The sequence below is a fragment of the Triturus cristatus genome, chromosome 11, assembly GCF_964204655.1.
Source record: "Triturus cristatus chromosome 11, aTriCri1.1, whole genome shotgun sequence".
Lineage (NCBI taxonomy): Eukaryota > Metazoa > Chordata > Amphibia > Caudata > Salamandridae > Triturus > Triturus cristatus.
In genome coordinates this window covers 862,287,583-862,303,605 of record NC_140594.1, presented here as the reverse complement: position 1 = coordinate 862,303,605, position 16,023 = coordinate 862,287,583, and the positions used below count along the sequence as shown (strand labels likewise).

General features: G+C 43.9%; 1 protein-coding gene across 9 annotated transcripts in view; it reads left to right on the top strand.

The window, feature by feature from the left end:
- The first annotated feature begins 7,003 nt into the window (after window positions 1–7,003).
- The window catches only part of LOC146785555 (autophagy-related protein 16-like), a 69,058-nt gene continuing 60,038 nt past the window's right edge, over window positions 7,004–16,023 (top strand). For 2 of the 9 annotated variants that reach the window (XM_085634706.1, XM_085634709.1), the window contains exons 1-2: window positions 7,588–7,707; window positions 10,839–10,920. Coding sequence is in view for 2 of the 9 variants with exons in the window: in XM_085634703.1 (XP_085490829.1) it covers window positions 7,008–7,113; window positions 10,839–10,920 (188 nt within the window). In the remaining 7 variants the exon portion in view is untranslated. Of the gene's footprint in view, window positions 7,114–7,269; window positions 7,744–10,838; window positions 10,921–16,023 lie in introns of those variants that run through there. The other 7 variants (XM_085634703.1, XM_085634711.1, XM_085634707.1 and 4 more) reach the window with 7 other exon arrangements.

Here is a 16,023-nt window from a genome sequence, read left to right as displayed (position 1 = left end):
CAATTCACCTGACTCAACCCATACCGGGCAAGAACCACTCGGTCAGACCCACCAGCATGTCGCGACGCTCCGATCCCGGCACCCGGGGCAGAGGAGGGAGTACCGCCCCCTTGCAAGTTCCATACCCATACGAGAAACATAGCGGGTGCGGTTAACCCGCTCTATCTTTATGAGATTCATGCACCTTGGGGAACTGAAAGAGGGCCAAAACCATAGGAACGATGACGTGCCCTACAAAGGAACCTGGAGGGGGGGTCGCAGTTAGCGCGCTATGAGTGAACATTAAACACCAATCTAAATCATGTGATCCGCGTTTGGCCAGTAATAAACGATACTTTACAGTACGCACTTCGCTAGCTCGAGCATGCGCGACCAAGACCCTCGGTTTTGATCAGCATCCAACTCACCCATCCCCCTCAGGTGAGCCCGGGGACCCGACGCTGCAGGTGAGGACGAAGGAAGTATGGCTCGTGGGAGGTGGATGTGTGTGAGAGGCAGACCGCGTGCCCTGTGCCGCTCCTGCCCCGTGCCGCTCCTGCCCCTTCACCCTGAGGGCTTGCGGGACCCAATTCTATCACCTAGCTCTTCCCCACATATCCTAAGCCCCCACCCACAGCGGCCGCAACAATCCTTAACGTGTTCCCCCAGCACTTATCCCGGGACGAGGGCGACCTCTTGGCGGCCAAGCCCAGGCACTCTAGCGGCCGCAACCTTTACCCATGGCCGCCCCAACATTAAAGCGGACGCGACCTATCTGCGCAGTGCAGGACGGTCCACGCGCACTTGCGGCCCTCCTAGGGCCTCTGTGTCGCCGGCCGGGACAATTGGGTCGTACAAATGTCCGGGGGGAGCTGCCCCACCGGGCGTGGTCAGCATAGTGTCCCGCACAACAGGGGCGGTGGAAGGAGAGACTCACCGCACGAGGCCAGCAGCTCCCGGGCCCGTCCAACGGACACAACAGCGAGGCTCGCTGCTACCCACGCAGCATCATGCCCCAGCGGGCTGAGGCTCTGAACCTGGAATATTTAGGGTGAGCGAAAGAGGAGTCTCACGACATCGCCCCCCCCGCACGCCACCAGAAGTCCCCGCTGTTCAGGGCATTAGAAGCGGCTCCCCTAGGTTAGAAAGCAGCGAGAAGGAGGTGCCTCGCAGCGCTCCTTGCCCCCCAACGCAACAACAGGCCCATGCGGGCGGGCCCTGGAGCTGGCACCCAGAATATTAGAACAGCGAAGAGGGGGGGGGGAAAGTCTCAAGATGACCGCGTCCCCATCGCGCAACGGCCCACGCGGGCTGCAGCCCAAAGATGACTAGCAGCTACAGGCTCTGCCTAGCAAGCAGCTAAAGGGGGAGGGTAGTGGCGCTCGCTGCTCTCCCCCCCCCCGCCCGCAAACTCGGCTCGTGATGGCCGGAGCCCCGGCATCGCCGATCTGCACAGAGAGAAGCCTTGCTGCCCTCGCTGACTCCCCTCAGACAACCGCCGGGACCAGGCCAGCACCGAGCGGCGTGACAGAGGTCTGGCCAGGGATGAGGGATGACGGCCTGTGCCCCCCAGGAGCTGACCTTCCCCCCCCTTCAAGGCGGACAACCGCCTCGGCAATGGCCGGGCTAAGGAGCCCTGCATAAGGAAATATGTGGGGGGGGGATGCTACACACTCACCGTGTACAGCTCCTGGAGGTCTGGGGCACACCTACAAGGCGAGACGTCGAGGGACAAGAGGGCGAACATCGCGCAGGGACAGCCTAAATACCCTTGTCCCCTCCCCCTATCCCGAAAGTGGGTTAGCCGGACGTCTTCCCTGGCCGTGGCCCAGGGACTAGACCGGCACCTTCCTGTGGCACTAAGGTGGCCGCCCTTTAAGGGGGGCTGCTGCGCAACCCCCCCGGGCAGCCTTGCAGTATGCAGTGGGCCTTGTTGTATATTGTAATCTGTTTCCTCCTCGCGCACCGGGGGCTTAACTGTTATCCTATTGGTTGCTCCCAACTCACGTCATTTCGAATGTTGATTTATTATTTAATCTACGTCACCCACTGACTCGGGACTCTGCTTCTGACGGCGTTCCTGTGTGTTCCGTTCTTCCTCCACCTGTGGCGGGTCTTATGTTAGGAAATAAATATATTAATTCAAGTATAACGATTTCAGCAGTTTACTTACGTTTCCTGACACTTCAAATTGGCGACGAGGATGGGATACGAGTATCGAGTAAAGACCCGTCATTCTGAAGTGCTTCTGAGCGTCCACTGGTTCGAGGACTTCTGCAGTATTCTGAAAGGCAAGTTATTGCTGTTTACTGCTTTATTCTACGTGATCCTTTAGTAATTGCCTTTGTATTTCTGGGTTTTATGCCGTAGTTTTTTTTGACGGAGCCAACTGATGCTTAGAAGTATTTGTCGAGTGAAAAATATGTACCTAGCTACGACAAAAAAGGGAGAACTAGCAAAAGTCCAAATTTAAATGCTTTTGTTTGTTTTAGATGTGGTTCAAAGAATCATAAGGCGGATTTTCAAGGGTGTCCTGCGCAGGGAAGAAAATGCACCAAGTGTTTTAAGGTAGGACATTTTGCTGGTGTGTGCAACAATTTTAGGGCTCAGAAGTTTCAAAAGGTTAAAGTTAGTTCTGTTGATGATTTTGATGAAGATATGTGCTCTAATATTGTTTTGACAGTTGATGATCCTGGTGATGCCATAAAAGGTCCTCTTGGTGTTGCACACATAGGCGATGTGGAAATTAATATCATGGCGGATTCAGGTTCGCCAATTACCATAATTTCTGACATTAAGTATGGAAAATTTTGGCCTAATACTGATTTAATGGCCTCTGATGTCAATCCCAAAGCTTTTGGGGATTTTGACATAAATATGTTGGGATATTTCCAAGATAACCTGAATATCAAAGGAAGAATTATTTCTACTAAGGTATATGTTGCGGAGCGGGGTAGAGACATAGTAGGATGGAAGGATCTGGCGCGACTGGGAATTCTTCTCAAACCAGGTGCCGATGATCCTATTGTGTTGGATGAAAATTTTGTTCATGCAGTCTCTTTTTCTGATTCATTGCCGTCTATAGACAAAGTTGAATCAATTCTGAGTAAATATGAGGCCCTTTTTGAAGACCGCATTGGTTGTGTCAAGGGGTTTGAACATACCATAAAGTTGAAGAAAAATGCTATACCAGTAAAGCATAAGGTAAGACCAATTCCGTTATCTGTAAAGTCTGATTTACAAAAACTTCTCCACAAATTAGTTGAGGAAGGGGTGATCGAACAGACTAATTCAGCAGAATGGGTTTCTGCCATAGTTCTGATTAAAAAAAAGAATGGCCAAGTTCGTTTATGTGCTGATTTGAGATCATTAAACAAAAATATTTTGGTGGATTGTTTTCCTTTACCCAAAATCCAGGAGATTCTTGCAGCTACAAAGGGTTCCAATTATTTTTCCTTGATAGATCTCAAATCAGCATATCACCAAGTGCAATTATCGGAGGACTCAAGGGATCTAACTACTTTCGTTACTCCATTGGGTGCTTATAGGTTCGTTAGACTCCCTTTTGGTTTAGCTTCATCAGCCAGTGTCTTTCAAAAGTTAATGGAATGTATATTGGAAGGTGTGTTGGGTGTTCAGACATTTCAGGACGACATTCTTATTCATGCTGATACTATTGAAAAACATAATGAAATTTTAGATACAGTCCTTAACAAATTAAATGAGAGAGGCATGACTGTTGCTAAAGACAAATGTAAATTTCTACAAACTGAAATTGAATATTTGGGCCATTTATTGAGTGGAAATGGTATAAAACCTAAACTAGATTTAGTCAAAGCTATATCAGATGCTCCAAAACCTATGGATAAAGATACTCTTAAATCTTTTTTAGGGCTCAGTGAGTATTACTCACGTTTTGTTGAAAACTACTCAGATTTAGTTGAGCCTTTGAGAATGTTGCTTCGAAAAGGAGAGAAGTATATCTGGTCAGAGAGTCAAGAGTTTGCTTTCACAGAAATCAAGAAAGCTATTGTTAAAGCCCCAACATTGAAACCCTATGATCCCGATGGTGTCAATATCATCACTGTAGATGCGAGTTCTGTGGGCATAGGTGCTGTTTATTCTCAAAAAGTTGCAGGTAATGTGCATACCATCGCATTTATTTCAAGACGTTTATTGGATGCAGAGCGTAATTACAGTACCATAGAGAGAGAAGCCCTTGCTTGTGTTTGGGCCGTTGATAAACTCAAAATGTATTTATGGGGTAAGCGTTTTGAGTTGATCACAGATCACAAACCTTTGACTTTCTTAATGGATGGTTGTGGTAAGGGAAACGGTAAGGTTTCCGCAAGGTTGGTAAGGTTGTTATCCAAACTTCAGGAATACAATTTTACTATTAGTCATATTGCAGGTAAGAAAAATGTAAGGGCAGACTTCCTTTCACGTCTTCCATTGACCAATGTAGAGACCGAAGTGGAAGAAGAAACTGAATGCGTAGTGTCATTTGTTCACAGTTTTAACAATTTGGAACAGTTATGTAAAGAATCGGAATGGTTAAGTCTCATGGATGAAGATGCAGTGTTAAACAAAGTAAAAGAGTATATTTTAAGCAAATGGCCGCCTATCAGAAATGTACATGATGCATTAAAAACGTATGTACAAGTAGCTGAAGAGTTGAGCATTGAGAAAGGTTTTGTTTTGCGGGGAGATTTATTGATTCCACCCACAAAAATAAGAAAACATCTAATTGAATTAGCTCATAACTCCCATTTAGGTTCCACCATGACAAAAAAAATTTTGAAGCAATACTATTGGTGGCCTGGATTGGACTCTGATGTAAATGAGTTTGTAGAAAAATGTTCCATTTGTTTGAGGTCAGATAAGCATTGGAAGCCTAGAGTTCAAGAAATGCAATTAGTCGATATTCCCTGTTCATCTTGGGTTAAACTGGCTATTGATTTTGCAGGTCCTTTCAGTGTACTAGAGCAAAATTCTAGATTTGTAATTGTCTTATGTGATTATTATAGCAAATGGATATATGTCAAATTTGTTTCAACTATAGACTCCAAATGTGTAATAGAATTCTTGGAGTCATGTTTTTCTTTGGAAGGTTTTCCGCAGGTTTTAGTATCAGACAATGGAAAACAGCTTACCTCGGAGTTGATGGTCACATTTTTGAAGAGAAATGGTATATGTCAAGAAAAGACACCTTGTTACTCGCCTAAATCCAATGGTCAAGTGGAAAGAGTCAATCGTTTTCTTAAAGATGGTATTCAGATGGCAATTTCGGCTGGATTTCCAGTGGTTGACTTCACTCGTGAAAGAGTTTATATGTACAACAATACAGTTAATAGTGTAACTGGTTATTCGCCTTTTTTCCTAATGAGAGGACGACAGGGCAACTCTGCTGTTTCACCTAAGTTTGCTATTATTCAAGACCGTATGCAGGAAGTGACAAGGTTAGATGACTCCAACCTCCAGGTGAGAGACAAGATTGTAAAGCAACAGATTAAATCTAAAGAATACCATGACAAGATTCACAGAGCTGTTGTAAAAGAGATTGGCAAGGGTGATTGGGTCATTGTCAAGAAACCTTGTGTCAGGCATAAGGGAGAGTCCAAGTATTATGAACCTAGTGAAGTTATTGATGCCTCCAGTGGTTCTGTTCGACTCCATAAATTTGGATGGAGAAACAAAAGTGATGTCATCAAGCTCAAGGATGGACAGAAAGAACTCATGTCATGTCCCTTTAATGAGGGTGTAGATTTGGATCAACTTGATAATTGGTTTGACTTTAATATAAACGAAAAAGACTATTCTCCATCAGTTGTAAGAGAATCTACCGGTGATAACTCTATTTCAAAAGAGACTTCAGGTTTACCTATGCAAGAGATGGTTGGAAAAGAAACAGTTCAACACAGTGTAACTATGGGTACATCAGCTGATCTAGAGAAGCAAGAGCCAAGGGAAGCAGCAGAAAATGTAACCCGTAGGGTGAACAATGAAGCGTGTGCTTCTAATTGTGTAGAAGGCTCTTGCACCAGTTCTGGTAGAGTAACTAGCATTCCCAACAGATTTAGAGATTTCATTATGTATTGAATTAGTTTTTCTGAAAAAAGGGAGATGTTGTATATTGTAATCTGTTTCCTCCTCGCGCACCGGGGGCTTAACTGTTATCCTATTGGTTGCTCCCAACTCACGTCATTTCGAATGTTGATTTATTATTTAATCTACGTCACCCACTGACTCGGGACTCTGCTTCTGACGGCGTTCCTGTGTGTTCCGTTCTTCCTCCACCTGTGGCGGGTCTTATGTTAGGAAATAAATATATTAATTCAAGTATAACGATTTCAGCAGTTTACTTACGTTTCCTGACACTTCAGGCCTGATTGAGGTCGACAGTAGGGGTTGGAAGATGTTTTGCTTGGGAATTTGAAAGCATGGATTGGGACTTGAGTAACACAGCTGTGCGTAATTATGGTGGCAGCATAGTCCTTCATGACAGGAATTAGGAAGTGATATACACGTTCTGTCTTTAGCATTTTTTATTGAAACTACCTGGTTCGTGCGGAAGACTTGTGTTTGTTTGAGGGACATAATAGCACGAGCTCTTGCTAGATAAACATTTTGCAACGCCACTAACTTTTAGCCTTCCTGAACAGCAGCCACCATGGTGTACAACACATATAAAACAAATTGGCAAAGTCAATAGCTCTCGCATGATAGGCGAGATCTATTAGCTTCGCCAATGCTTGTTTCCAACTGTTATCGCTACCCGATCAAAAGAATCTCTCAGCAGCGCCATTTAGTGGTCATGCAAGGGTTTCGGCACTGTGAACAATATTATATAAACAAAGACTAAATTGTGTCACACCAATTCATTGAAAGCATTCTTGATTTGGATCATGAGAACTAGCTATAATGACGTCGCCATCTTAGAAAATAACCTATAGCTACTAGCTAGCTGTACCAGTTATTCCCAGGCAAAATAAAAACAGGACTAACAATTTTGGCGAGGGACTACAGAAATGAATCGACATAGAAAAGGAGACAACTCGGAAGTCGACAACCCTAGAGGAACTAGACAATCTCGTTTCATAATACCGAGTGCGCGATTGCCATCTTGGAGTGGAGGTACCTTCCCCCAAACTCGCCTGCAAATAACTGTAGTATTTCCTTAAATGGATAAACATTTCTATAGATTACTGACAATGGAAGCAATCGAATACTCTTTATTGATTCACTCCACCATCGTGTGGCCCCACCAAGGTTGTACACAGGTTCAGGGACACTCTTCGTGGTTAATTTTCTCTGTCTGGAGTGCACAGTGGGCGTACCTCATTTGTATTGTATGGTATTACAATACCTAATTTGGTCTAATTTGTGAAAACAACTTTTTGGCGTTTCTTGTTTCTTATTATCCGGGAAGAGCATTTGTAACAAACGCAGAGACTGTGAATTCACAACAGGGAACTAAACCTCCTATGATGCACTCTTCTTTTGACGTAGAAACGTTCATCCGCAGCACTAATCTCTTCAAACTGAACCTGACATGGAGTTGATCTGGAAAAGGCATATCAGAGCCGAGCTGCAGAGGAGGGACAGGAACCAGAAGGAGGGCTACGAGGGGCTGCTGCAGACATGTAACTAACTAAAACCCACTCACTGCGCCACGAGGGTTACTGAAAGTATGGTGGGAAAGTTCGTTGTTACTGGAGATATGTAAACGTTAGCTTCCGATCCAGCTTTGTTCTGGCTATTAAGGCATGTTTTGAAATCGAGTGCCCAAGGCAGGCTGCGGAAATGTGTACCCCCTGTCCTTCCTGTACTAACCACGCTGTAATGTGAGATGTCTGAGGCATGCTGGGAACTTGAGAATAAGCGTTATTGTTATGTCTGTAGACCGCATAAACATTTCCACAGTGTGTTGGGAAGAGCTAAGTTTACAATGGCAGTCTGAGAGTGGCTCACGTACCCTGTGTATTTTTCTTGCATTCTGGTACTTGTAGTCCCGGGTATCCGATTTTAAGTGCAGAATAATATTTTCATATCTGTCAAGTTTTAAGATTGCTTATGTGTGGCATTTCCATAGTTACAATTTTGGAAAAGGTAGCATTTCTAATCTGCGTCGCACTGTCATTCTGTTACCCATCCTTACTCGCACAGGTTGACGCTGTCAATAATCTCAAATCCGCTCACTGTAACTCAATCATTACGTGTCACCGTAGTGCTGTAGTAGAAAAATTGACAATCCTACAACACATAAGCTGTCAGAAATAAATATAAAGCATATCTCACCGGTCAAATCTCCCAACCGCATGCAGCGTGCACCCTCCAGTTTGGCATTTGTATTTATCTGAAAATGTCAAGGGATTCATCAGGACGCCGAGAAGGAAGGAAGTACCAAAACAAACAAAAAAACAAGCATTGGCCAAGTGAATAGGCCTGGTGTTGGCTTTCAGCCTTTCGACTTTCACAGTCATTGTTTTGTCGCCAGGTCCTCATCAGTCTTTAAAAAAGAAAAAACACTGTCTAAAAACAAAAACATTTCAGTCTCAAAATGCACTCATTGCCACAGTAGTTCCTGGCACTTGAAGGATACTGCTTTGTGTGGATGTGCTTCTTGAAAAAGTGAACTGTAGTGGGCGGAATTAAAATGTGAATGACACAATAACATATCAATGCTTGAAATTGTTAAAGTCAACACCGTAGCAAAAGTATTACTCCGTACAGCAAGTGGGGTGGAAGAACACATTCTTGACCATAAAAAATGAGGCAAAGACTGATAATTACTACGCCCAAGTTATATACCTTCTCGGCTTTATCTTTGAGTAGGAGAAATTCAGGTCAAGTGAAGGGAAGACGTGACAAGTCCTTGTTCACAAGGAGCCTCCCTATCTTCTCACCATAAAAAGAGGTTCAGTTTAGCTGCTTCCAGTCCCTGTTATACATGATGACGATATTTGACTTGCCAGTTATGTGCATGTGGTGTGGGATTGTGTGAAATAGCCGAGGCTAGTGAAATGGAAAAACTTTCTTGCTTTAATATTAGGTGTGGCATATGTATGTATGTATGTAATAGATTTCTAAAGCGCCGGAATCACCCCCATAGAGGTATCTCCGCGCTAGCATAGAAAACAACGCAGACTGACATGGCTTTACAAACTCAGATCTTAAACAATTCCGTCTTAAGAAGTTTTCTGAAACGCATCAAGTTAGAGCATTTCCGTAAAACCTCTGGTAGGGAGTTCCAGTGTTTAGAGGCCAGGAAGGCAACTGTTTTGCCTCCAGTTCGACTTTTCTTAAAGCGAGGAACCACCAAAAAACCTCTATTTTCTGACCTCAGATTCCGGTTCGGGCAATACAACTTAAACTTATCCGCCATATAGCTCGGACATTTGCCAAAGACTGCATTGTGTGCAAAGCAACAGAGCTTAAACTTAATTCGCTGGCGAATAGGAAGCCAATGAAGTCACTTCAGAAGTGGCCCGGCGGTGGTGCGCGAAGAATTACTAAGAACTAAGCGTGCGGCTACATTTTAGACAACCTGTAGTCTACTTAAAAGAGCCTCATTTGCAGATGCCAACAAAGCATTACAGTAGTCAAGGCGACCGATTATCAGAGCCTGAACTAAAGTTTTGCGTTCTGTCAGAGGCAGCCAAATGAACACTCTACGCAGCATACTCAGAATGCGATAACAGGTCCCAGCAGTGGTCATAACTTGATCTTTCATTGACAACCGTATGTCCAACTGAACTCTTACATTTTTTGCCACCGGAGTAGGAGAAGGAGCAGGGCCCAACACCGTCGGCCACCATCCAGGTGCCCATGAAGTAAGTGCAGGACCAAATAACAAAATTTCAGTTTTAGCAGCATTTAGCTGCAAAAAGGGGTCCATCATCCATTCTGCTATGGCAGTCACGCCTTCCGCAAAATGTTGATCCACTAACTCCTTATATTTATCAAAAGATAGGAGTAGTTGAGTGTCGTCTGCATAAGAAAATGGCTCAAAGCCAAACTTCCTAATAATTTTGGCAAGGGGGGGCCACATAAATATTAAACAAGGTTGGGCTCAGGCAAGATATTTGTAGCTGCTGAAGAAACAGCATGGTGGGTGGCGTATGTGTGCAAGCGTCAATTCTTCTTTAAGGCAGCTGTAGGGTTGTCACCGTTCTCTGCAAAAAAAAACTGCCATTTGTTTGTGTTTTGCTATTCTTGAAGGAGCTGGTGTATGAAAATAAATTTGTGTAAAATTCTTGGTGTTCTTTTGCAATATTTTAATTATCCGGCTGTTTGCTTTATTAAAGATTAGGAAATAATTTAGGCACCTCTGATGTCATTATTTCATCAGTGTTTGCTGTTTTTAGGTTTATATTTCAAAAGGGGAAAAAAAACACCGGTTTCACTTCTTTTCCCAATTATTTTTTCCACTGGCATTGAACCGTATAATTACAACTAGGGGGCAATATTAGGCACCTTCAAATGTGTACATGGAAACATGGACATAACACGAGTACGTAGGGTGACTGAGGCAAGCTGCAGATCATAAGCTGGAGAAAGGCTTCAAACGCTTCTCTCAGTAACATGGGAATGACTTGGGCACACTGTGGAATCAGGACTTAAGTTAGGTGACCGTGTGAAACCACTTGCACACTATGCTGTAGGATATCTAGGTAATAAAGGCTACAAGCATGCAACCTCCCTTCATAATATGATTGGGGCATGCTGGCAAGACTGGGTTATGGAAACTCCTGCACAATCTCTTCATGTGGTGTTGACTTGGTCCTCTGGTGTCATGTGAAGGATAGAGAACGCAGAGCTCGTGTGTCATTTTTCTTATTTCCTGTTTTTTCTCGTAGATCTGAAACTCCTCGATCGCCTGGACTTGCAAAACTTTCTAGCAGAAAAACTGCAGCTGGAAACCCACAGGAATGACTTCAGGTGAGTCGCTGAGTGGTTGGGAGAGGTAGGGTATGAGGGGGACAGTCTTTATGGGAAGAGGTTGTGGGGTGTGAAGACGAAGGGATTGCTTGGGGAGAATAGTTAATGTCTGGAGTGGAGAGACTGTGTGGGGTAGAGAGAAAGGATGCAGAGGGTGTGGGTATTGAGGGTAGGGTGTACAGGGAACTAGCAGTAAAAGAACAAGCGGCAGACCAAGGTTGAGCACATTCAATACATATGTACATTAAAAGTAAAAAAAGTGCAATCTCTTCCTGCACCCACCGTCCGAAGGTGCCACTATTAGCCACATTTTCAAGAAAGATGGAAGGTGCACTCGTTGTGGAGTCAATAAAGCAAGCAGAGATCTGTTCCAAAAGTACTTCTTTTATTCCATTGTTTCTTAAAAACTGGCACACAGATAATTTGTCCCCTGATGGGACGGTGGTAACTGGGATTGTCTTGTATCTTCAATACAGTATCTAGGATACACAATACTCTACAGTCGATTGGGTGCTAGATTTTCGTGAATACATACCACTACTGAGGCCATATCCTGCCTCTGAGGCACTGACTTACCCAAAATACTTTTGAAAATTATGCACCAGCTGGTTATTGTTGAGCCCTGACGAAGTTCCCTCTTGCAAAATTGGGAACGAAACGCGTTGGCTGTGTGCCAGTTTTTATGAAACAATGGAATAAAAGAAGTACTTTTGGAACCGATCTCTGCTTGCTTTATTGACTCCACAACGAGTGCACCTTCCATCTTTCTTGAAAAAATAGGGTGTACAGGGAGCAGGGTACAGAGGGAATGAAGGATTTGTGGAGGGATAATGGCTGGTGGAAATATGACCTGGTTGGAAGTTTGTTGTGCTGTGGTTGGAGAAGAGTGTAGTAAGACTGGTTGCATTAAAAGGGACATGGTATAGTGTGTGACAGTGAGACGAGAGCCTAGCTTGTTTTCTTAGGAGGCCGATCCCCCATAAACACACACCCCATGAACGTATTTTATTATCCCCGCTATCACAGTTTTGATGGTTGCTAGAGTCTGAATGTGTCTGTGCATATTAATTAATATATTTATTTTCCATTTTACCCTACTCTTGGTCGTAAGTTAACTAAGAGTGGTATGTGATCAGTTACCATTTGAACAAGGTAGCCACAGTGGTAGGTGGGAAAGTATTGCAAGTTCTTGTTTTTGATTTGTGATTGTCACTGTTCAGTCCCAGAGAGCAACCTTCTGACGTAGGCATCTGGGCAAACCTTTTTTTCCACTTTTATCTAACTCCTCCCAAATAGCCAAACCAACCACCCAGGCTATTCCCAGATGATCTGACATCCACCAGGGGTACTGTGTCTCGGCACAGTCCAGAGTCAGCCACTATGATTTTTGTAGTCCTTTTTTGGAATGGCCATCCAGGTCACTCAGCATGTTTCTTTGTTGGCTCCCCATGGGCTCTGCAGGTTTGTTATGAATCATCTGTAGTAGTAGGCCAGGCCCAGGAAAAGTGTGGTCTCATTTATATTTGGGATGGGAGAGAGAACCGGGAGAGGCCACTCTCGCCCTTTCCCACGGAGAGGACATATGCAAACAGTTCCACTTGGAGTTTTAGGCGTTTTGATTTGCCTCTGTGTGTCAGTGCTCTTTCAGACGTTACAATGTCCCTCTAGTTGCTGATTGTGGCCATTAGCAATTGTTGCCATCTATCAAGCTATCCACATTAATTACAGACTTCCAAAGACCTGCCAGCACTTCTTAAATGGTTTTGAAGTCCCTCTCACATCAAAATATACCCTGAATATGAGGCAACAGTACACTCGAAGCTCACTTGCTTTGAGGATGTCATCACATTGCATGATTTAGAATCGCATTTCAATAGGTTGTATTCGGTGTTGATGGCCAATTTGGGGAAATATGGGTTCACTGATGTAGGCATGAATTGCTGCTATAGTGAGGACCTTTCCTTTTTGATTGCACGTTTGGGATCTTCATGTCCCTGCAAATAATTATCTCTCCGGATTGGTTAGCCTTGCAAATGACTGCTACGGAGGGTACGCCATGGGTGGTGTTGATCGCACCTGCTAACTTCAGCTCTTGCTCTGCTTCATAGCCGTTTTGAAACCGATCCTCTTACGTTGTATCACCATTGGTTGGACAGTGGGAGTCACATGCAGTGTATCCGATCGTCCATGAGGTATGCAAGAGTCTGGAAAATGCTATGTATTTTTTCAGTAGGTCTGCCAACCTACACTGGCTGACCGTTAAAGCATATTCATTTAGCTACTTGCTGTTTTGCAGCACAAGCACATCCTATAGCCTGTCTCCATCACAGAAATATATGCTGGATACTCCTTGTCACCATGTCATATGGTTCACAGCTCACTGTGACATAGGACTCAAATTGTAGCTACTTGATCAGGCCCAGCAAGGTTGAATCTAGTTTGAAGTTGCTTGTGTTCTTGTTCAGAGAGGATATGGACTTGAAGCTCGGCATGGACTATCCCTTTTGGAACGCGTCCAAAACTGATTCGTGTATGGTTGATCATTGTCTCTAATGGTACAGACAGGCTAAAAACAATGGCCTTATATGCACTTCAGAATGATTATCAGTTGCAAAGATTAATTCAAGCATTCCATCCATAATTGTTTGTGCTATTTTAGTATGGTACATTGAAAGTACCCATTGAGGGGAAGTGATTCCAAACTTTTTTTTAACAAAGATCCTTGTGAGTGTGGCTGTCAGGAGTGTCTTGGGTTTGAGCTGTTTATATTGGGTAAATGACATGGGGTGTTTAAATGGCGTAGAGTCGTGTGAATTAGCAATGACAGGACACTTTTGGTTCCTGATGGACTCCGTAGAACTATGACGTAAGTGTTTGGGTGTGGTGAATATAGTTCATGTTTAGAACATTGAGTTCAGAGAAATAAAGACATGTAATACTAAGCTTCATGTGTGCCGTATTCATTTACGAGTACCCAGGCTGGGTAGGACGCTACAAATGGCGACGAGATAGGGGATAAATAACCCAAAGATCTACAGTTTTCTCCTAGAGACTTTGCCATGGCCCAGAAAACTGCTTGTGCATGCCACACGTGCCTCAGTCGAAGTTAAGATGGATGTTTGGCGTATATGGAGTCAAAGCGCCACTCTAGCCAATGTAAAATATTTTATGATAGTGAAAGTCTTACTGAGAAGGTTACTCATCATTGGCCAGAAACTTGCTGTCATTGCTGTGATATATATGTACTCTGCCACAATGCAACACAGAGCCATAAGTCGTACAGAACGTTAACGGCGGAAACAACCAGGTACAGAGAAGCGCGAGAAGCAGCGACCGATAAAGGCTAGAAAGTGCTAGCAGCAAAAATAGCCAAATACAGAAAAACACTAAAGGCAGTGAAAACCAGGTTGGAAAATCATTGTGGTGCTTACCAAGAGCTTAGTAAAAAGAGTCATCATCACACCGCTGTGGGCACCGTGACCCAAGTAGAAGACCCGGGGTTGTGAATATGGAGCAGTTGATCCTTGGAGTGGACACCACCAAAAGTGCCAGGTGCACGCCACACAACTCGAAAGTCATTCAACAATTGAAACACACAGATGACCACGAAGCTCTACCCATCAAGATTGGCCATAATGACCCTGAAGCAAGCATGTCGCAAGGACTTGCCGATGGTATGAATGATGCAAGTCCAGGTGAGCAGCATAGACTTTCGATGTCTGTAAGTTTCACAACTGGTTATACAGCTGCTGCCTTCCTGAAACCACCAACTCCATTTTACACTACTAAAAAGCTGAATATTGGTGGGAGAAGTCCTGCCTGGATAGAAACGTTTTTATCGATGCACTGGAAGAAACAGACAACAAAAAGATTGTCAAATACCTTTAAAAATCTTGCTGGTGAAGGTGTAAAAGAGGTAATAAGACGAAGTCACATACCGTCAAATCAAAAAAAAAGGATTGAATCTCAGTTCAATCCAATGCTGAATGTTGATTACAAAAGATATATTTTCAATCAAAATGTCAGAAAGCTGGTGAAACAATCGACAAATTTGTTGAGAGCCTTTATACGCTCATCAAACCCTAAATTTAATGATGAAGAAGCTAAACGTCTTCGAGTTATCGTCGAATGTCTGTCCGATTCATTCAGACGTCGAAAGCTGAGAGAAACCCTTAGTCTGGGGCGATTTCTCATGATTGCCAGAGCTGAAGAAAGTACTGATCGAAAAGCTGTGACATGGAGGCCGGTGGTGCCCAGGATGAGTCAGTTATGAACATGAAAGTTAAGCAGAAACACAAAGCTGAAGGACACAAAGTGATGTCCCTAAAGAAAAAAAACTATGCTTTAGTTGGGGATTTTTGTTTCTACACAAAGATAAATGTTCAGCCATTGGAGAAGTAAGCAAAGGCTGTGGGAAGGAGAATCATTTTGTAACGGTTTTCAAGGCGAGGCGAAAGCTAAGTGCGTCACAAGGCGAAAACAAAATGGACGCTCGAACGTTCCAGAAGCGACTACGCAAGCCCACAAGGCCAAGCAGCAACATCAGCTGAGGTAAAGCGACACTAAACGGAGTCGATCGTCGTCTGAATCTTCGTCCAAAAGTTTGTCAGTTGCTTTGTCAAGTGACAGTGACAGTGAGAAAGCTGGGTGTGCGATGTCGATGTTTACCTCAGAAAAGCATGAGCATGTTAGACTTGCTGCATGCTGTGAAGAAAACGCGTCAAAGAAAAGTCAGCGTGTACAATCACAAAAGTTATTCAAACATTGTCTGAAAATTACACTAAGAGTAAACAATTGCTCAGTACCTTTTATTGTTGACAGTGGTGCTTCGATGAATATCATGCCCGAGGAGAAATGCAGTGAACTGTCTCCATTGCCCCGTCTCACACCATCGAAGACTAAAGTGTATACATGGGCTGCATCGATGTTCATTTGCAACCATGAAACACGAAAGGACAAAAGTACAAGCACCCATTCATGTACTGCAACGTACTGCGTCAAGTGCCTGTTTTCTCAGTTGCAATACTGCTACTGATTCAGGACAGATTTCTGTGAGCGACAATATGAATGCTCATCATGAAATAATAAGTCAGTTCCCATTGT